At 40.1% G+C, this 22,926-nt stretch overlaps 1 protein-coding gene across 1 annotated transcript; it reads left to right on the top strand.

The window, feature by feature from the left end:
• Positions 1-9,393: 9,393 nt before the first annotated feature.
• On the top strand, positions 9,394-13,925 carry LOC307252412 (homeobox protein Nkx-2.5-like; the record flags this gene model as incomplete). Its single annotated transcript, XM_080030076.1, has 2 exons — positions 9,394-9,889; positions 13,279-13,925. 2 exons carry the CDS (start codon positions 9,394-9,396, stop codon positions 13,923-13,925), a joined length of 1,143 nt encoding a protein of 380 aa, XP_079886202.1.
• Between the last annotated feature and the right edge of the window lie 9,001 nt (positions 13,926-22,926).

Below are 22,926 nucleotides of genomic sequence, written 5' to 3'. Positions count from 1 at the left end.
GGGAGGAAACACCAGGGTGTACATATGGGTTTTGAGCCTTGATTTAAAGGCAGAAATGTAGGGGGAATCACATTTGTCAGGTGGCAGTTGGTTCCACAAGCACGGAGCAACTAGTGCAAAGTACATTTCTGAGAGTTGTGCCAGTGGCATGGCTGTATACGCTGGTCACCAAAAGAAAGTGATTGTCTACAGTAGCTCAGAAGAGAGTGACATCTCAATTCCACTTAACGACACCACTGATGAGAGTTCAGATGGCCAGAAAGATGATGATGGTGACTTTGTCATTGTGACACAATGACAAGACAACTTTTTTTCCGAAAGCTATATTTCTTAAACAGTTTATTCCAGATCCAAAGTTTTTATTGCCAGGGATGCACAACATCCTGAAATATATGTACATATTTGAGTTGGAGACATAACTGTCAAGGCCTCACTTTAAAATCACTTTGAGTAAAAAGTTGCACAAATCACCCCACCTTCCCCTATATATGTTTTTTTTGTGTGTAGTATGTTAAATTTAATATATTTAATAGAATCAATTAGATATGGAGCCTTTATTAGTTTAATGTATTTGTTTCATTGTTAACTGTACATTTTGTATATTTAAATAGTGTCTGCCATTTATATATATAGGCTATATTTATATATAAAGGCCTATTCCCTCGCCTGTATATGTGATGTATGGATGGAGACACAATCTAGATAACATGGTTAGAATGTTTTATTCTGTTCGCTTTCAGCTGTTCATAGACTGTCTGTCTCATTTGGAGCCGAGGAACAAAACACCAACACACACACACACACACACACACACACACACACACACACACACACACACACACACACACACACACACACACACACACACACACACACACGCACACACTTCTTAAGAATGCATAACATACACATTCTAAGTGTGTTTTCTTGCTCTTTAACATCATAGTAAACTTTTTAGTGTTGCTTCTTTCTCGCTGTCACTCGTTTAGACATCCCATCTTCGGAAAACCATCTGAACTGTCTCCGAGTACAAACACACTCGTGCGCGCCCCCGTGCACGTTGACGCGCGCACACACACACACACACACACACACACACACACACACACACACACACACACACACACACACACACACGTAGCGGAGCGTTTGGCTGAGATTATCTCTCTCCTCTCTCTCTCTCTCTCTCTCCATCCAACCGTCCAGAGCCGCCTGGCGCCTCCGCAGCGCCGCGAATGACAGCAGACAAGAGGTGTAGCATTTCCCATTGTTTTCTTCGTTTATAACACACACACACACACACACACACACACACACACACACACACACACACACACACACACACACACACACACACACACACACACACACACACACACACACACACGCACACACACACACACACACATTAGTACACCCCTGCTTGAACCTTCTTCTCCAAAATCCAATAATTGTAGTGACAAGACATTCATAGCCTCCAGACAAGATTGCGTTCTGATAGCACACATCCAAAGGTCTGTTCGGTTATTATGAAGGTTGTGATAGTAATATATGTGCAATGTCTACGAGTCTTATTGTCTGTGGTGTTTATCATGTTGCTTATTTGTGCTAAGGTGGTTGTTCACTGATCACGCACTGCGCTCCCATAAGGAACGTAGTTCGAGATTTGCATTTTTTTGACCTATCTTCCCTGTTGTTCTCCTTTTCCTCCCATGAAAGAGGGGCGCGGCACCGCTGCGACCCTGCAGTTACACTCTCTCCTGTCCACCCATGTTATTGTCACTGTCTTGTATGTTTCTTGGAGAGGTGTGTACTGGAAAGGCAAATTTCATTGTGCTGTAACGGTGCATATGACAATAAATCTATCTATCTATCTATCTATCTATCTATCTATCTATCTATCTATACCGCTATAAGTTTACTCTCTGACTCCCCAACACTATTTCATAGGAATATGAAAGTAATGTTTAAAAACAGTCTGATGTCTAATATCATATGCACTGGCAGGGCTAGTATGTGTGTACTGTTATCTACGAGTAACAGCTACTTATGCATAGAGACTATCCATACCACTTTCTCATCTTGGCTATGTATGTATGCTCATGTTTTTTTTTTTTTTTTTTTTTTTTTAGAGGTGGGGATAGGCCTATATGTGCTGTGTTGTGTTCTGTGTATGTGTATGCTGGCTGCTGTAGCATCTGAATTTCCCTGCTGGGATGAATAAAGTATATCTCTTATCTTATCTTAAGATCAATTGTACACTGTCTATAATACCAGTCCCCAGATTTGTATAAGCAATAAACCTCTACACCTTTTATTCAACACAACATACGGATTATCTATCCTTTCGAAGGTAATGTCTTAGTTTTCTTAAATGTTCATCTAATAAGACAATAATTTTCCATAGAAGATTGCAGTTAACAGAAGCTGATCTATATATATTTGTATTAAGGTATATATATTTAATTCTTAAAATGTCCATGACGCCACAGACTTATCTGTGTGTGTGTGTGTGTGTGTGTGTGTGTGTGTGTGTGTGTGTGTGTGTGTGTGTGTGTGTGTGTGTGTGTGTGTGTGTGTATGTGGAAGATAAAGGCCTAAACAGAAGCTCCACAGAGGTCACCGTCTTCCTTCCAGCTCTGTCAGCACCAGGCAGGTTGTACAAGTTGAGCGACCGACACACACACACACACACACACACCCCCACACACACACACACACACACACACACACACACACACACACACAGACGGCCGAAAGCAGCTGCCTTAAGCCCTCTGTTCTCTGAGGGCCCTAGAACATACATAGTTGAAAACAAGAAAATAACAAAATCACAACGGACTGTCCCTTTACTACCAAACAAAAATGATTCAGTGGTTAAAGATTGAAGTTGAACCACCTTCACAAGCTTTTATTGGACCGTTTGCAGCACTGACTGACTCAATGACATTTGGAGGTTGCTGCTTTAAGGAAAGGGCTCTCACTGTTTTTCAGATTGCAGCAATCCGCTCCCAGAATCGGACACTTCCCCTTTAAATGGTAAATGGTAAATGGACTTGACTTATATAGCGCCTTCTAGCCGATTTTCTCAGCCCCAAAGCGCTTTACATTTCTCACCACATTCACCCATTCATACACCGATGGCAGTAGCTGCCATGCAAGGCGCTCTCTGAACCATCGGGAGCAATTTGGGGTTCAGTGTCTTGCTCAGGGACACTTCGACATGTGGCGGGGAGACGGGGGATCGAACCTCCGACCCTGCACTCCAGAGGCGATCCCCCTACCCACTTCGCCACTGCCGCCCCACAAGTGTCCACAGTTTGGTGAAATGGTTTCAGTCAAGGTGAATGTGATGGTCAGGGTATTTTTCTTTTCCTTATGTAATTCAATCCAGCCCCGTTCTCACATGAACCCATAATATGAATCATGAATTCTGGCTCAAAAATGATCTGTTCATCGTCTTGGAAACCTTCCATTGACTTCTAGAGATCCCCAGGAGTCTTCCAAGCTAAGAAATCTTGTCCAAGAAAAAAAATCCACCCGACCCCAGAAAGTCCTGTGCCACTTAAACTTATAGTACAACAACCCTGCGTTCCAATTCCCATACTTCCCTACTATTTAGTATGCCAAAAAAAGATTTAGGATGTCCATATACATGCACGTCAATTGTAGTATGCTGAAAATACATAAATGTCCCACTAACTCCAATAGCATTTTGGAGTATTCCTCTTTATTCTTGACATTTCTCAACATAATGAAAAAAAAAATTTCCTTATCCGATTTTTTTCTCTCTCTCCTGTGGCCCTAAAACTCTTCTGTACTTTAGTATGTAGTGTAGCAAAAAGAAAAAAAGTATGTGATTTGGAACGCAGGGCAAGTTTTAATTTATTTCCCAAAAGCAATAGCACTATAGAGTGTTGGCCCATCTGACAAATAGAACACAGACAGCGCTGAGCCTGGCGTCACTGGATTTAATGCTTATTTAAAGTGATCGTAGGCGGCCGCAGCGTGCCAGTCTAAACACCGTCCCGCCTTGTTTAGCACTTTCTTTACGAGGGACGCGCTGATGATGATATAATGTGAGATGGAGAGAGTCGCCGGCTAGTCTACAAGGGACAATCACACACACTGTATATCTGTCTGCTTCAGGGTTACATGGAAAAAGATAGAGATATACTGTAAGAGATATACATAGCCTATACTGATATTTACAGTGTTATACTATCTATCTATCTATCTATCTATCTATCTATCTATCTATCTGTCTGTCTGTCTGTCTGTCTGTCTGTCTGTCTGTCTGTCTGTCTGTCTGTCTGTCTGTCTGTCTGTCTGTCTGTCTGTCTGTCCGTCTGTCCGTCCGTCCGTCCGTCCGTCCGTCCGTCCGTCCGTCCGCCCGTCCGTCCGTCTATCTATCTATCTATCTATCTATCTATCTATCTATCTATCTATCTATCTATCTATCTATCTATCTATCTATCCATCTATCCACCAACTTGTACTTTACTACTAGGTCAGCCTGAAAGAACCTTTTAGGATTATGTCTTTGCAGCTTTTTTAAGCAGAACGAAATGTTGCCATAGAGTTAAGAATCAGTTGATATAAGATGGGAAAGTGTTCTATATAAGGAGGGGGATCTGAATCAGCCTAATAACTATAATAATAAATAATATTTCATTTGATTTGAGGGCGCCTTTCACAGCACCCAAGGTCACCTTACAGGGCAGTGTTTAAAAAAAACAAAATCAACAATCATAAAAAACACAAGAACAAGATACATCGAAACAATTTACACAAGTGGGGTGAAATGGGTGGGAGACAACAAACTAGATGGAATATGTCAGTTTAAAAAGATGTGTTTTTAGACGGGACTTAAAGGTGGAGAGAGTGTCAGGTGGGAGGGTGTTCCAGGTTGGGTTGGTTCCAGAGGTGGGGGGCAGAACAGCTGAATGCCCTGGACCCCATGGTGACCAGGCGGGCTAGTGGTGCAGTGAGTTGAATGGAAGAGGAGGACCCGGAGAGTGCGGTGGTGGGGGGGTGTTGGTGTGCAGGAGTTCACAGATGTATGGAGGGGCGAGGTTGTGGAGGGCCTTGAAGGTGAGGAGGAGAATCTTGAAATGGATGCGGGTAACTGCTGTAACTAAAGGTCAATGGTCAGGACCCTTTAATGGCATGAATATGAGTCTGTTATACATGTACATTTACTTCACGGATTTTTTAAGAAGTTTCCAAAAGGACTATTACCTGTAACGGACTGTTAATAAGTCAGGCTAAGAAATAAACTGTATACAATAATGTTATGAATATATGAGGAGAAAAACAATGTAAACTCTTAGAAAGAATGTAAAATAAATTGTAGTAATAATAAGACTTCATGTAACTATTTATGACAGTAATGTTGTTGCCATGTGTCACTTACCATAGCTTTAAAAAGACATGTTTGTTTCCAATATGTAAATCGCGATTTTCAAATGAATACGTTTTTTTTTTTTTTTTTTTTAAGTCTTTATTGAACATGGTTAAAAAAATAAAATAATAATACAAACACAAATAAAACAATTGAGCAATAAAAAAGGAAAGAAATAAATAAAAAAAAAAAAAAAAATGGGATCCTAAACAACAAATACATAACTCAAATAATATAGTTCATGTTCAAAAGGGATAGGAAGAAGTTAAAAAAAACTTTGATTTGAATGAGGTGTTTTTCTCTGTATTTTAATCTATTTTCTAAAATATTCTATTACAATATTGCGGGACGTTTCGTTTTCAGTATCAGGGGGCTTTGGGGGAGGGGGGGGGGGGGGTGACAGAGAGAGACAGAGGCGAGGGCCAGGGGTCCCGCTGGAAAACGGAAAGGGGAGCTGATAGGAGCAGATTAGGCCCGGGCTAAAAACGTCACTCAGTTTTCCTGGAGGAATCTTAATTGCCCCGGGGGGCCCTGCTTATCGGCCCAGGGCGGTTATTAATACATACACACACACACACACACACACACACACACACACACACACACACACACACACGCCCGCGATAAAGAGGACACAGGGACACCGAGAGCCACCCGTAGCTGGCCGGTGGAAGCAGTTATACTCAGTCTGTTTATGTTTATGGAAGTTTATAGATTAACGTTCAACAGTAAACAGCAGATCGTTAGAATAGCGAACCTCTTCAAATTAAATCTCCCCTGGAGTTTAAAAGTGTGATCGTAGGAGCTGAAGTGTGAGATATTCAGATAGCCAGTGTTGAGGAGCAGCGAACTCCATGTAATGAAACTATTTAAATACATTTTGCAGGAGCTTTCTGGTGGTTCAACTATTGATATTTATGATTCAAGTTAACCCTGTGAAACCCAAGCATTGATTTTGTTGATGTAGGATTTTTTTCTCCTTTTTAAAATTGTTTTAGCAAGCCTCTGATCAGGAAAATATATTTAAAAAAAAAAAATTATAATTCCTGAGGATTTTGTGAAAACGTTGCAAAATTGCAACAACGGGTCTTAGTGGTTACACATTTAGCCCATAAGAACCCGCACCCAGTTCTACTTATAGGAACAATATGAGGGATGGAACACAGACTAAGTAGACCACATAGAACACATTTCTGATGTTTTCTCATTTATTTTTATTTTTTTTGGAAATTTTAATTTTTTTTATCCAAAATATTATCCCAAAAATTTTTTTTTAACCCTAATATTACAATGTGTTGTCATTAATTTTTGTTTAGATTTGTTCAAATGTACTTTGAATTTAGCAAAATAACATATATTAATTCAAAATAAATGAAACACTAAAATTAATTGATTAGCTTATTACCATTTTTGTTATTGTGACAAATACGTCACTCCAAATTTTTTTGACTATTTTGAGGCTCACGGCCCGATGTGACGTATACGTAATTTTGGGACATTCAAAGTGTGTGTGACCTGGATGTCACCGTGGGTCGTTATGGGTTAGGGTTAGGGTTGGGTTAGGGTTGGGTTAGGGTTAGGGTTGGGGTTGGGGTTGGGGTTGGGGTTGGGGTTAGGGTTAGAGGGGTTAGGGTTAGGGTTAGGGTGGGGTTAGGGTTTGGGTTAAAAGGTTCCTTTGTTGGAATGTGGGTTAGGGTTAGAGGGTTAGGGTTAGGGGTAGGGTTGGGTTTAGGGTTAGGGTTAGGGGTAGGGTTAGGGTTAGGGGTTAGGGGTTGGGTTAGGGTTAGGGGTAGGGTTAGGGTTGGGGTTAGGGTTAGAGGGTTAGGGTTAGGGGTAGGGTTAGGGTTTAGGGGTTAGGGTTAGGGTTACCCTTTTTATCTTTTGCAGATCTCACAAATGTATATACTGTAAATTATTATACTATAAAGCAACACTGGGATTCAATGGGAGTAATTTTTCAAAACAAAAGTTTTGTATTTGTGTTATAGTTTTAGGCTAAAGTTTAAGGTTATTTAGTTTTATATAAAACTAAATGACTTTAAACCTTAAACTTTAGTGAACTTTAGCTTAAAACACAAATAATACACAATTTACTCATGATAAGTGATTGGGCCTTTTGTTTGGAAAAATTACTCCCATTGAAGCCCAGTGTTGCGTTTTTGCAACATTAAAAGAAATCACTGAAAATCATGTAAATTTAACTTTTTTAGTTTGGTTATTGAAGTAATATGTTACAGAACAACTTTACAATACAAGAAAAAAATATTAAAGGTCAAGTACTTACTTGGAAAATTGTTAAAATTGATCCAACAGAGAGAGCTGGGAGCTCAGTGGGAGTCATCCATGTTGTTTGAATTTGAAATGTTGCTGTTCTTACAATATTAATATTTTCCCGCCGAAATTGGTGATTTGATACATTGTATAGTCTGGAGTGCTGGAATATGTAGTATTTGTGTACATTTAGTCCTGGAAAATGACTACAAAACAGCTTCCAATAGATGTTGCAAATTTACAACAGTGGGTCTCAGAGGGTTAAATAGTTTTTTTGACATAAAAATGGTGTTGTTGGTTTTCTGAATAATCATATATACATTTTCTTGTTTGCTGTATTTGGAAACGTTTCCATCTCCTCTCACATTAAGAGTAGACGATTTAAGAGTTTAAAATGTCATCTAACCGGAACATGTCCTCGTGAGGATACAGTGATGGGAGTGGCCTCAAGAAGACTGAACTCAGCAAACTAATGTCTTCCTGAAAATGTAAACGGATTACTTTTATTTTATTTTACTCCGGGGTTCGGTTATCATGCAGGGACCAAAATCCAATGGTCCCTGCATGTCTAATTAAACAGGACCACTATCAGCTATATGTCGTCATCATCATCATCAACCTTTATTTAAACAGGCAAAAATTGCTAAGAAACAATGTCTTATTTAAGCAATGGCCTGGTGAATATGTCACCTAAATATGTCAAAGTAAGGCCTGTTTTACTGGCTTTACTCTTTTATAAACTATCTATGGTTTTACTGCAGGTTTCAGTGACAAAATCTTCACTTGTCTTTCAACCCCGAGCTTAAAAAAATAAAATAAAATTGATCAGTATTTTCTTCTGCATAATGATAGTCAGATGATGGCATATCCCACTGACTTCTCTATTATCCCTTGACCTGACCGTTGACCTTGACGTGCCACGGTCCTTCGCAGCGTGTGCGTGCCTGTGCCATATGGTGAGCCTCTCCAAAAGCGCGCACAGATTTACGCACGAGGCCACAAAAGAACTAACCGACTGTGAAACTGTATACAACTTCAAAATAACAGATTTAAAGTCTCGACAAAGCTACAGGAAGCTGCGGGTGATATATTTGCAATCGTAGAGCACGTGCTTCTTCTAACAAAAATAGTGCGTAAAAAGGAGCTGTTCGGTGGAATATTTGATCGAGCAGGCCTATGCAGAAAGACAGCACGCAAGTAAAATTCTCTGTCCACCATATTCACACAAGTCCCAAAACAAAACCAGTACGTGAACCCACGTCACGTTTACGCTCCACCTTCTCTCTGTCTCTCTCTGTCTCTCTGTCTCTCTGTCTCTCTCTCTCTGTCTCTCTCTCTCTCTCCCAAAATTCTTCCCTTCCAAACGCACACGGACTTTCCGTTTTCACACACCCCTCCCCCTGACACCAGAGGAGGGCAGAGGCAGCGCTCCTTCGCCTCGCTCCAAAACTCCACTTCACAAATCCCTTCTCCTATCTGTCAAGAGGCGGAAGAAGAAAAACCTGCATGGACAAAACCCTGGACTTTTACGCGATTTACTGCGATGAGGGATGCTAGAGGCTTAACGCACCTCCAATTACTAGCAAAGAAAGGGCTATTACGCTCAATTATCTGTTAGGAGAAAGAGTGGTTAAAAAAGGGGACCGAGAGAGAGAGTGAGAGAAAGAGAGAGAGAGAGAGAGAGAGAGAGAGAGAGAGAGAGAGAAAGGGCTGTGTGCATGTTACTCGCAGGGCTTAATTTCCTCAGCGCGGTAGAGCAGGAGGTGGATGACATGATGCTGCAGAGCCCGCTGACCTCCACGCCGTTTTCGGTCAAGGATATCCTCAAACTGGAGCAGCAGCAGCGGCAGCAAATAGGCCTCCAGCAGTCGGTCTCTCTTGAGCTCCAGCACCGGGCACTCAGCCAGCGAGGCTTGGCCGGGTCCCCTCCACACCAACCCCCGCAACAACAACAGCAGCACTTCCAGACCCCACCGTCCTGCATGCTGGCTGGGGCCGGGGGAGGAGGCCGTGGGGACAGCTCTTCCTACTCGGATGGGGAAGACAGCCTGGCGTATCTGAGCGCGCTGGCGGCTCGAGAGGCGGTGGAGGACCGCGGAGATACGAGCCTTTCCCCGGACATGTACGTGCATCATCCCGCAGGCATGCAGCAGCAGCAGCCGGGCAACAATAACAACAAGCTGGAGGCCGCAGAGCTAGACGAGCAAGAGAGCAGTGAGTGTTTTAAGAATGTCTTCTTTGTCCTTGAAATCTGTTCAATGTTTCCCCATTTTTCAACTGTGTGTGTATTGTAATATGGGTCTGTGTGTATTGTATTGTATTGTATTTGTGTATTTGATTTGTATGCTGTGCGGTTGTTTCCATCGTGTTAAAGCGCTTTGTAAACTACTGTTTGTAAAGGTGCAATACAGATCAAGTTACTGTTATTACGCAAAAGCCTTTACTGTACAGCCCGAACAAAAGGCAACAAAACACACGCGTCACAACAATTCTAACAATTATAGAAATTATATTGTTTTACAGGGAGCATTAAAATATAATTTGTAATTTGTTATGTTTCTTAGCTCTGGAAAAAAAATAAGAGACCACTCCAAATGTTCAGTGTTTCTCTCGTTTTACTATTTATAGGCATATGTTTGAGTAGAATGAACATTTTGGTTTTATACTATAAACTACTGACAACATTTCAACCGAAAATTCAGACTCGTCAGAGCTGTATAAATAAGGATAAATAAAAGTTAAATGAAAATGAAATGTATGTCTAGTGGCTACAAAATCATTTACATGTGACGCCACGAACACATCTTAACCTGTGACCTTATGCAAACGGCTGTCAAAGAAAATGTTACTTTGTTGCGCACGAGGTGGTTTTAGTTTTTTTAATTTGAAAACTCAAATGTTATAATTTGTAACAGCTTCATGGTCGTGTGACATTTAACTTTAGCCTCCTTAAGCATCCAAGACAAAGTAAGCCAACAGGGAAAAACAAATTATGGTTGATGTCATTTTCTAAATAATCCTGCAGCTCGTTTTTGGCTATTTATATATATATAGGCTATCTATACTAGTAGTTTGAGTTATTATATGACTACTGTGTCACTGAAGTTTCCTTTAACATGAAACCGCCGCATAGCTTCAAATATAAGATGTGCTAAAGTGAAAAAACGGAAAAACAACTAAATCAAAGTGAAAGTAGATAAGAGAAGCTATACAGTGTATGGTTATGGCTACGTGTCGTCAGAGGCCTGTTCACCACACAGACAGACAGACAGACAGACAGACAGACAGACAGACAGACAGACGGACAGACAGACAGACAGACAGACAGACAGACAGACATACATACATACATACAGACAGAGAGACAGACGGACAGACACACATACATACAGACAGACAGACAGACAGACAGACAGACAGACAGACATACATACATACATACATACAGACAGACAGACAGACAGACAGACAGACAGACAGACAGACAGACAGACGGACAGACACACACACACACACACACACACACACACACACACACACACACATACACAGACACTAGACATTATCCCAATAAAGAGTTATCAAATGGGCTTGGAGTCAGTATCCGCGCGGTGCCAGAGACCTGAGACGAATCTAGTAAAGTCTGTGAATGTCAAACACTTTCTAGTGGCTCAGCTGCGCGCGCTCTGTTATGATGTGTGGACCATAAACCGACAATTAGTTTAAAGAGGCTTGTAAAAGAAATGTCATCGAGAAGGAAGGAGCGCCAATACACACAGGCAGACACACACACACACACACACACACACACACAGAGAGCCTCGTAGTACATGGGATTATTCATTAGGTATACACAAAGAATTCTGTTTTAAGATGAATATGGCTTTTTCTAAATTTAGGAAGTCACTCAAATTTGGACTATTTTTTCCTAAAACTATAATTACTAGCCTGCCTTTATTTTAGGTAATTCCTTACTTTTTATATTAAGCAACGGGCCAATTTAAGAGTCTGAAATAAATAATTCATTATTAGACGCATTTTATATTTCTACCTCCCCTGGTATTTTTTGTTTTATTTCTTAATTTTTATAATATTTTTATGATTTGTTATTGTTGTAAACTTGAGCTCAAAGGACATTTCAAAAGATAACAAATTAAATGTTTAAGTTTGGTCTTTGCAGTGGCAGGTATTTATTTGGCTTCAAAACCTTCAAAAACAATTGGCTTTATGTTATTTTTACGCACGGCGGGAAAAGAACGTGTTAATGGCTGAATGCTATTATTTCAGTTAAAGGTCGTTATTTTAGCGTGATCCTCACAGGTAATAAATAGTCTGAAAGGTCTGGACATAAAAATGACTGAAGTGGTCCCATATTAGCCTTTAAAAAATTAAAGGAATACTTTCCTTCGTGATTTTCTCTACTTATGACATCTATTGCAGCATGTCCGTCCTGGGAGAGGGATCCCTTACTCTGTCGACTCTCCCTGAGATTTCTTAAATTTTTTTTATTCCCGGTAAAGGGTTTTTACTGGGAGTTTTTTCTCAGCCGAGCTAAGGGTGTAAGGGCAGGGTGTCATATTGTATCATAGTGTATCATATATCATATTGTATGAAATGTAAAGCCCACTGAGACAAATGTATTTGTGATTTTGGGCTATACAAATAAAACTGATTTGATTTGATTTGATTCACCTATAAGGAACCGGTGTTCTATCTATATAAAATCGGCAATCGCTATTATAATATATATAATGAATGAGGTTTTTCTTCCCTCAGTCTTCCCTCAGTCTTCCCTTGGCCCAGCTGTCCTGTTAATCCTAACCTGACATTTTTAATAGTGTGATGTCACGCATGGGAAAATGTAGGGTTAGACAGTGAGACCATAAAACACTCTGTCTGCCTTTTCTCAGGCTAGGATTAACCGATTTCTAAAATGTTTGCACTACACCTTCATATTCCCATCGGGGAAGTAGGGCTTTAAGAAGGACATTTGAAATATATCCTAAAAATCGAGTTTTGTCAGCGATAGTATACGACTTCGGGTCATGGTTCTGGATCACTTATTATTCAATAGTTACTGATTCAATACGCTGAATGTAATGTCGTGTAACTACAGTATATTTTAACAGGGACAATGTAGTAACACTAACCTTGTCTAGGTCAAGGAGAGATGTATTATACCAGGATTGAAAACATTTCTATTTCCACCTGTAGACCCATGGGCAGTTAGAATAACAATACAATAATACAAAAATAAACAAGATACAATGATATATAAACATAGGATAAAACTATATTACAAAACATATATTAAAATAATATTACAAGAAAGCGCCAATGTATATTGTGTAAATGACTTGAGTCCAGAGACTGATTTCTATAACGATTTATTTATCATGACCTTCAGTATTTATTCCCTTTTCAAATGCTTTTAGTTGGAGTGTTGCTGTAAAGATAAGTTGGTGTTTTTCGTGTTTTATATTTTATTTAACCTTTATTTAAAGTCGAGATATCATTGAGGGCTGACTTGCAATGATGCAATGACAATAAAACTATCAAATCTAATCCGACCCTTCCTTTTGTGACTTTCCCTCCTTGCGCAGAGAGCTGTGGTTTGGTGTCCCGGGACGAGACGGGGGAGGGCGGGCAGGGCGAGTCTGAGAGGCCGGTGGCGAAGCAGAGGAGCCGGCGGAGACCCAGAGTGCTCTTCTCCCAGGCGCAAGTGTTCGAGCTGGAGCGGCGCTTCAAGCAGCAGCGCTACCTGTCCGCGCCCGAGCGAGAACATCTGGCCACCACGCTCAAGCTCACCTCCAACCAGGTCAAGATCTGGTTCCAGAACCGGCGCTACAAGTGCAAAAGGCAGCGGCAGGACAAGTCACTGGAGGCGGCAGGACAGCACCACCCTCCCCCGCCGAGACGCGTGGCCGTGCCGGTGCTAGTCCGAGATGGAAAGCCTTGTCTGGGCGGCGGGCAGAGCTACGCCACCGCCGGGGCTTCTCCGTACGGATCCAACCCGTACAGTTATAACGGATACCCAGCGTACACGTACAACAGCCCCGCGTACAACACCAACTACAGCTGCACGTACACCAGCATCCCCACGCTGCCCCCGTCCAACTCCTCCAACGCGTTTATGAACATGAACTTGGGAAACGTGAGCGGCCTCGGAGGCTCCACGCAGCCGCAGACACACCAAGGGACCGCGGTCACGTCCTGCCAAGGCTCCCTGCAGGGCATCCGGGCCTGGTAGCCTCACCGAAAACAACACAGAACAGAACTGGTGGTGTGTCCCCTTCTGTACGGAGCGCTTGATTTCATTTCGGTCAGTCCCAGAGCAAGTTAGAAGTGTGTGTTAACGTGGGTCAAAAACATCGCCTCAGAAACAGTATTGCTAATGTGAATGGGTGTTTGGATTCCTCAGATGAGATCACTCTTATTTTCGGCCACGCCAAGTTGAAAATAGTGTGTGTGCGTAAAGGGCCGGACGTCCGACAGTGGCACCCAAACAGACATGATCATTTTGAGGTCTGAAAAATCTTTGGTGCTCTAGTTTGGCACTGGTATAGGTCAGGGCCGAAGGAATTACGCACGCGTTTGCGCACTTCTCCTCCTAATTTGAACTCAAACGGAGGATTGTTCTAAAGTTTGTTTTTAACATGGCGTATTGTTTAGGATGTACGGAGAGATTGAAATGCTTCAAAGTTGTTTTGATTGTTGTTGTTTGTTTGTTTATTTGTTTGGTTGAACAGAGAATTGTTTTAGTTTATTATTTCACATCTATTCAAATAAATCAGAGAAAAGAGAAAAGGTGCGTTTGATTCTGTATCCGGGGAAGAAGAAAAAAGAGACTAAATCCTGTCTTCTATTAGTGTGTTGTTGAGCGAGACACATTGAAACATCACTATTTCAATGAACAAAATACATTACTGAACTGAAACCGTATTCGTCCCCTTCATAACAGAAACACCAGAATAAAAAAAAAAACATTATCTCTATATTGTTGCTCCCATGCGGGGTCAAGTGAAGTGAGTCAGACGCAAATTTCGGTCAGGGACATACTAAGTGGAGCGTTGCTGGAAGAGGCCGGGCCACGGGAACTCTTTGTCCCGATGCCAGGGCGCAGTGAAAGGAGGAAGTTATTCTCCATTTGCGGTCCTTTATAAAGGGACACGATTAAGCACCTAAAATACCCCCGAAAAAGGGAGCTGCAGAAAGGGGCTAAGGAGAGAGGGGGGAATAATGGGAGCTCTTATTGGATTGTCGGACAAAAGGTGTGTGGTAGGCAGAGCTGGGCACTCAAGGCAAAGACAAAGGCGCACAGGGGCCGTGAGATTGACGTACTAATATTCCCATTTGAGGGACAGGCAGCCGGGGCTCATTCTGTGCGGGAGAATTGGGGACATGGAGGAAGAAAAAAATGTGGTCACTTTTGTTCCCACTTCACGACGAGGCTTTTCAAGGAGAAAGGGGGCTCCACAGAGGTCTCCAGCCGAGAGGCGCGGAGGGGCAGCCGGGGTTTGGAGGTGATGGCAGCGGGGAGGCGATGGTCTGAATGAAGGGGGTATTATTGCTACAAGTTTCACCATTTATCGCAAATGAGTGGAAATGGACGGGAGGTTATTTTAAAGGGGGAGTGAGGGGGGTAAGAGGGTCGAGGGTTCGTGTCCCGATTCTGAAGGCTTTTCTTTCCAGTGAGTGGGCGTTATTTCAGCGTTATTCTTCTCGCAGGTAACAGTGTAAAAGACTGGACAGAAAAACGGCTGCAGTGGTGCCGCAGTAATATTTAGAAAATAATTTAAGGACAAATATCCAAGAAAAAGTCCAGTTTTGAGAGCGATATTTTAGGACTAGGTCGTGGTTAGTGATCAGATCACCTATTCATAAGTTACGCAATACGCTTTAGGGCCACACAGTAATTTTAATGTACTTTTAAGTTTGTTTTAGTGTTGGAAATACTTGAAATCAATGAACAAGTTGAGCCATTTTTTCAAGCAAAATTTTCAAACAGCTTCTTCACTGTCAGAATCTGCTGCTTTTCAATTTTTTCTTCTTCATTGTAAATTTAATTTGCTGATTCGAAAACATTTATCTGGGTGCTGTGGAGTTGTGATGAGAACGCGTCACTATTGTCAAGACATTTTATAAATCTGATTAAATCACTGATTATGTGAATTAAACAATTAGAATAATTAATAGATATTCACTTAGACAAATTATAGTTTGAACCCTTTTTCGGTTAAAGCAAGTCTTCCTTTGTTAAACGTTGTGTAAGCCTAATTGGCGCTGTTAATTAGCCATTACGCACGAATGAGGGCAAAACAAAAGAAATCAGGGGGTCCATGTCAAAATCAAAAACCCCTTTGATTTCTCGTTTATAGGGAGAAAAAAACCCATCCAACCCTATTTTATTGGAATAATTCTCCAGATTCAGAACATAAATTATCACGGACGTTTGTGTGAAGTTTTGAGAAAAGCTTCAATTGCTGTTTTTCCTCCTGTGCGTAATTGTCCCTCCTCGGCCCCCCTGAGAACAGTTGTTTCCCAAAAGCCATTCTCCCATTCTTTTATAATTACAGACGCACTCGAAGTCCTAATGTGAGACAGCGGCTAAGACTGAGCACAAACAGCAGGCGACACATTTACTCTCTCACTGGAAACTCCTTTTATACTGATTCATAGAAAAACTATAAGTGGGTCTCTCTCTCTCTCTCTCTCGCACACGCACACACACACACACACACACACACACACACACACACACACACACACACACACACACACACACACACACACACACACACACACACACACACACATCTATTTAATCAAATAAATAGGTGTGTGTGTGTGTGTGTGTGTGTGTGTGTGTGTGTGTGTGTGTGTGTGTGTGTGTGTACTGATTCATACAGAAAAACCCAAAGTGAGGCAACGTTGTCAACTGGCAGGAGCGCAGCAGTTGGTCAATATGACAAGTTGTTTTTTTGGAAGCGAAGCATGATCTGCGTCTATTGTTTCGATCACATAGATAGGCTACACAATAACACAGAAATAACTATAGTAAAAATATATATAAACAGCTCTGGAAAAAATTAAGAGACCACTCCAAATGTTCAGTGTCTCTTATTTGACTATTTATAGGCATATGTTTGAGTAGAATGAACATTTTGGTTTTATAATATTAACTACTGACAACATTTCTACCAAATTCCAAAAAAAAGCATTTCCATGAAGTAATGTAGAGATCCAGACTGGTGTCTTTATTTTTTTTCCCGGAGCTGTATATTTGTATCAATAGCCGATTGACCGAGAGGGTTGAAGCATTTGGACATTTTTTTACGCTGTATTTTCTTTGATTTTTTCTTAGCTCCTTCAGGATCTTATCAATATTTTTAAATGTATAATTTAAAAAATATATTATTATTAAGGATATTCGTTATGTGTTTCATGGTGAATTATCTCCTAAGAAATTGCTTCTAAATAAATGATTGACTATCCATTAACTCCATAACTAATTTACAAGCCACTTGACGCACATTACCGTCTCTTTCAAACTAAGTGAAATTAGAGCGGGTTTATTTCTTTGACAGTGTAGGCCTATAGGACAAATAATCACAATTGAAACTTCGCTGTTATCGCTATAGTGATCGCAGCGTCTCCAGACAGACAGTCAGTCGGATTGAGATCTGTCCGTCTGAGCTGTTAACCAAACCAGCTCATCTTCTGTTTGGAACAAAACAACGTTAAAGTCCCTAATGCCTTCTCGCTACTAATGGGGATTAATCTAGAGGTAAACAACACACACACACACACACACACACACACACACACACACACACACACACACACACACACACACACACACACACACACACACACACACACAGCGATAAGCCGAGCGCGCCCCGAGGTGATGTCCGGCCGCGTGCACGGACAGAGAGCGACGGACGCAAATAGAGACGAGACAGAGAGGCGTCTGCAGGCAGGTAGAGACGCACTGCCGGCTGGCTTAACGATGTATTCTACGTTAAAGCTGCAGTGTGTAGAATTGTGGGTTCTATTTCCTAGCAGATTTTGTAGAAAGTAAATATAATATCCATAAGTACATTTAATTTAGTGCATAATAGCTGAAAAACACGTTTTGAATTATTATTTTTTCCCTTAGAAAGGGTCTCATATATGTCCATATTTCTGCATATTTTGGACCAAGGCCTAGTGCCGCCATCTTGAAAGTGTCATAGTTGGAATGTCATCAGATGCATTGTTTAACATTTTGAATTGTTCTTGTCCTTGAAGGCCACTGTAGCTTCTGTTATTATTCGAAAGGGTTGGGGTTACCCAGGGAGCTTTGCATTCTAGAACTTTGTAGAACTTTCTTGATGATGTCATATTACACACTGCACCTTTAAGAATAAATAAATAATAAATAATATTCATAACCTGGCTATAGCTCAGAAATAACTATAATTGGCTGTTATTTTCTGAATCGTATTGTAAAGGCCTAAAAGGACAACTGTTATTTTTTATATGTTTATGTGATACTAAAAATAAAAAGGTTTATTGAAAAAAAGTAAAAAAAAAAATGTAAAATGTAAATTTAAAAAAACAAAAATAACAGCCTATATTTCAAACCAAAGCAACAATAATTCCAACTGCTGCAACCTCAAACGTTCATGAAAACTTGTAAATATAATGTTCTAAGCGGATATTACTGTATTTAATCTCGCGGGACTGCTGTATCTTATTGTATTGTTTACATTCAATCTTACCGGTGTTCCTGTTATTTTGTCCACCCCCTGAACGTCAAAAACTTACCTTCAGTTATCTCTGACATCTTTAACTTAAACTTCCTGACCACGTGCTCATCCGGTACTTTAACAAAAGCTGTGGCACGCGCACTTCTCTTACTGTTACGTCACCTGTTTGTTCGAAGATTTTATTTCTGAAACCATCACTAAAAGAGTCAGAGGTGGAGGAACTATTCAATATTCACACACACACACACACACACACACACACACACACACACACACACACACACACACACACACACACACACACACACACACACACACACACACACACACACACACACACACACTATTTAATCAGGTAAGGTACTGTACATTGTAGAAATAGTCCATTCCAAGAAAAGTCCGCAATTATATTGGAAATCTTAGCACAGTCAAAAAGAAAGTTACTCATTCTACATTATTACACTATCTCTTTATATTATGAGCTATGAACATCGAACATGTGTATCTGCATTAACAGGTGAAGCTCATTTTAACTACTCTCTCTGGCCCTCTAATCTATCCAAATGCATCCTATTTCTGAGATATTTTGTAAGTAATTAATAAAGTCAGTAAGGAGTCACTATTATATGAAAAAGTACACTAGCATTTCCCCCCTAAACTAAATATAAAGTAGCAAAACATCCCTTATGTACCTCAGAATTGTACTTAAGAATATGAGATAACTGTATTCAACTAAACTTTTCTAAAGGACAATCAATACATCTACATGAATGGTGCTGATAGAAAATGCAATACGATGTTTTAGGGCCGTTCATTCTTACACACTTTGACTTACATGTCGAACTTTTTAGGTTTTTTTTCAGCATGTTTACTTTAGGTGAAGGTGGAACTCATTTGAACACTTTTTGTATTTCATTTTTTTCATTTTCCTTTATTTAACCTCGAAAGATCAATTGAGGGGTGACAATTGACTCTTTTACAATGACGTCGAGTTTGTACAGATACACAATACACAATGAGAATACATAACAAGTTTACACACACACACACACACACACACACACACACACACACACACACACACACACACACACACACACACACACACACACACACACACACACAGACAACAACTATTTAAAACATTCAGATCAATTGAATGAAAGAGACAATAGCCTAATTAAAACAGTTACAAGTGTAGAGATTCAAAATAATAATTTTAAATTGGTTAACAGTTATGAGTGTATTTATTTTAATTGTATGTTGTAGGCTGTTCCAGGAGTCAGGGGCACTATGGCTAAAAGCGGTTTTACCAAGCTCAGACCGGTACTTGATAAGTATGTACTTTTGGGACGTCTAATCTATCAAAATGCATCATATGTTATAAGCGATCATAAGTTTAGTGACTATGAAGGTAACATTTGTTTTTATAAATAGTCCAATATGTTCTTTAACTGAGTATGAAGTAGGACATGGAGACGCCTTAGTAAAGTGAGCATCAACGTTGTGTTTGAGTATTGTACACAAGTTAATGCATTCAACTGCATCCATTATTTTTATTGCTACATCTGTGAACTTTCTAATGTGTTTACACTCCGGCCATTAGCCGAGCACAGCTGCACCATCAAACAGACAGCACTCATCACCCTGTATACACCGCACTGTACGTGTGTGTGTGCGTGTGTGTGTGTGTGTGTGTGTGTGTGTGTGTGTGTGTGTGTGTGTGTGTGTGTGTGTGTGTGTGTGTGTGTGTGTGTCAATGTTTGATTTTCCAACTCTGATGGATCCCTCTGCTCTGTCTATTAGTTTTAAAGTTAACTTAAAGGAATACTTCACCCATATGGAACCAGTGTTCTATCATTATAAAATCGCTATTATAATATAATGAATGAGGTTTTTCTTCCCTCAGTCTTCCCTTGGCCCAGATGTCCTGTTCTAACCCTACATTTGATCAAGTGTGAAGGCACATGGGAAAATGTAGGGACCATAAAACACTCTTTCTGCCTTTTCTCAGGCTAGGATGAACCGATTTCTAACATTTCTGCACATTTATACTACATAGGATCTCAGAGTTTAATACATGGGTCTGATTTCACTTTCTGGTGTGGTCTATGAACCTGGACCTTATTCTCACAAACAATTAGTTTACAAGCTACTTGAATATGTATTAAAGGTGCACTGTGTAACTTTGGGTGTGTCAGAGAAGTGAAACATTTTCTAAGGTATGTTCTCATAACTGAATAAACAAACTTTCCTCACAGGCAAATTGGATCCATGGAACACTGTTTGAAGTTAGAACTATTCCTTAAAAGTTACTGTTTCACTGTAACTGCAGCAGGGCCAACTCTGTTTTGTTTACAGACATATTCTAGTCTTAACGTTTGGTTCCAGGTGCCTCAAAATAATGTTGTCTTTATTTATGATGATAGAATTAATTACATGTAGAGTAAATATGTTTGTTGTAAACTAACTTCCGGCTCTGCAAATGTAAACAAATCCCCCTCCACTGAAACTGCATAGTGCACCTTTAAAAGTAATCATCGTTAATTCCAAATACATTTTGAAAATATCATTACACACACACACACACACACACACACAAGCAGAGACTCTCTCTCACACACACACAAACACACACACACACACACACACACACAAGCAGACTCACACACACACATACACACACACACACACACAGCGTGCATAACATACTCACCTCCGATTGTCAGCGATTATAGAAATCAGTCATAGCTCAAATATGTCATGACATTTTCACCCCCGTCAGTTATCACCTGCCTCACGTCAAAAACCTGAGATCCAGACAGGCTGATATTCCGTGGAAAGATACGTGTTCATGTGATTGACAGCTGAGCAGGTGAATGATTGTTGGATAACGTTCTATTATTACATCATTGCAATCCACGTCCCCCAAAGGGCAAAAAAAACATTAATCAAAATATCTCAAACCTGATGATAGCAGATCAGCTTCAATGTAACACAAATACCCCCAAGGTCACACCACAACCTGGATGAACATGTTTTAAATTTATCCGGAGATTTGGAAGTCAATCAGTCCATTTTTGGCAGAGTCAACGGAGTAAGGTAACGGCGCTACTGTTTTATCTCTCACGACTGAAGAAAGTGTGTGTCACTGCTCGCCACATAACATTTCCATCCAGCTAGGCTCCAATCTATGTTAAGAATGTCTACAGCCCATGGTACTACAGATGAAAAATGAGCTTATAGCTAACTCTGGTATACTGCTAATTATAGCTGTGCATTGTCCCTGCTAAATAAACAAATAAATAAATGAATAAAATTACTTGGTTAAAAGTGGTGATGTATTTTGATTCACATAACTTAGTGTTCGCAAAAATATATTATATAAAAAAGAGAAAAAAATTCATAACTTATGAAAATGCATTTTAGAAATAGGGACAAATTAAAGGCCTACTTCACCGGTGGGAATATGAAGGTATGTTGAACTCTGAGATCCTATTTAGTATAAATGTGCAAAAAAAAATTAAATCGGATCATCCTAGCCTGAGAAAAGGCAGAAAGAGTGTTTTATGGTCTCACTGTCTAACCCTACAGTTTCCTTCTTGTGACATCACAGTAAGGGTCAGGATTAACAGGACAGCTGGGTCAAGGGAAGACTGAGGGAAGACTGAGGATAGAAAAACCTCATTCATTATATTATAATAGTGATGTTATAATGATAGAACGCTGGTTCCGTATGGGTGAAGTATTCCTTTATTTAGAATTGACCAGCACATTCATTATGAGAACTTTTTGATTTGTGTGTCAATATTTTTTTTAAACGTATTTTATGTGTATGTGGTTTTAATATAAAGTTAAAAAAAAGTCGTAAAGCATCCTAGTCTGTTAAAAAGACAGAATTCAACGTGTCTAAAATCCTACTTCGGACACCCCGACCAAAAGTCTAGGTCCGGCCCTGCTTAGAAGACCATAGTGAATATGCAGCATGGCAAAGAATTCAGTAAAAAGTAAATTCCTTTTACTGTAAAATGTACAATTTTTTTAGCTAAATTTTAGAGCTCCAAATTGGAGCTATTCTTTTCATATCAACTCAATCCACCAAAAACTAAGATTATTACAAAACATTTTAAAGTTACATTTTGTTTCAAATAAAAACACTTTGCATTTGTCTCACATATAGCTCAGATGTTTGATGCAACATGAACATTATAGACATTAACGTTTGTGCACAAACTAATTCTCTGTCATACAGAAAACAAACAAAACCAAGTCGGCTTGACATGTTGAATGCAATATTGATTAAACAATGTTAAAACTGTCTGAAAAACTTATATAATAAACAATAATAATAAATTGGCTTAACTTTTACTTTTTGGAAGATACGTTACATAAGAAGGATAAGTTATCCCAACAAAAGATAATAAGTTGGCTCAAGTGTAGGCAGTTTTCCTTAAAGGAATACTTCACCCATACGGAACAGGCGTTCTATCATTATAA

The sequence above is a fragment of the Ammodytes marinus genome (assembly GCF_949987685.1).
Source record: "Ammodytes marinus genome assembly, chromosome: 6".
In the NCBI taxonomy this organism is placed as follows: Eukaryota; Metazoa; Chordata; class Actinopteri; order Uranoscopiformes; family Ammodytidae; genus Ammodytes; species Ammodytes marinus.
This window is presented reverse-complemented; position numbering and strand designations above follow the sequence as displayed.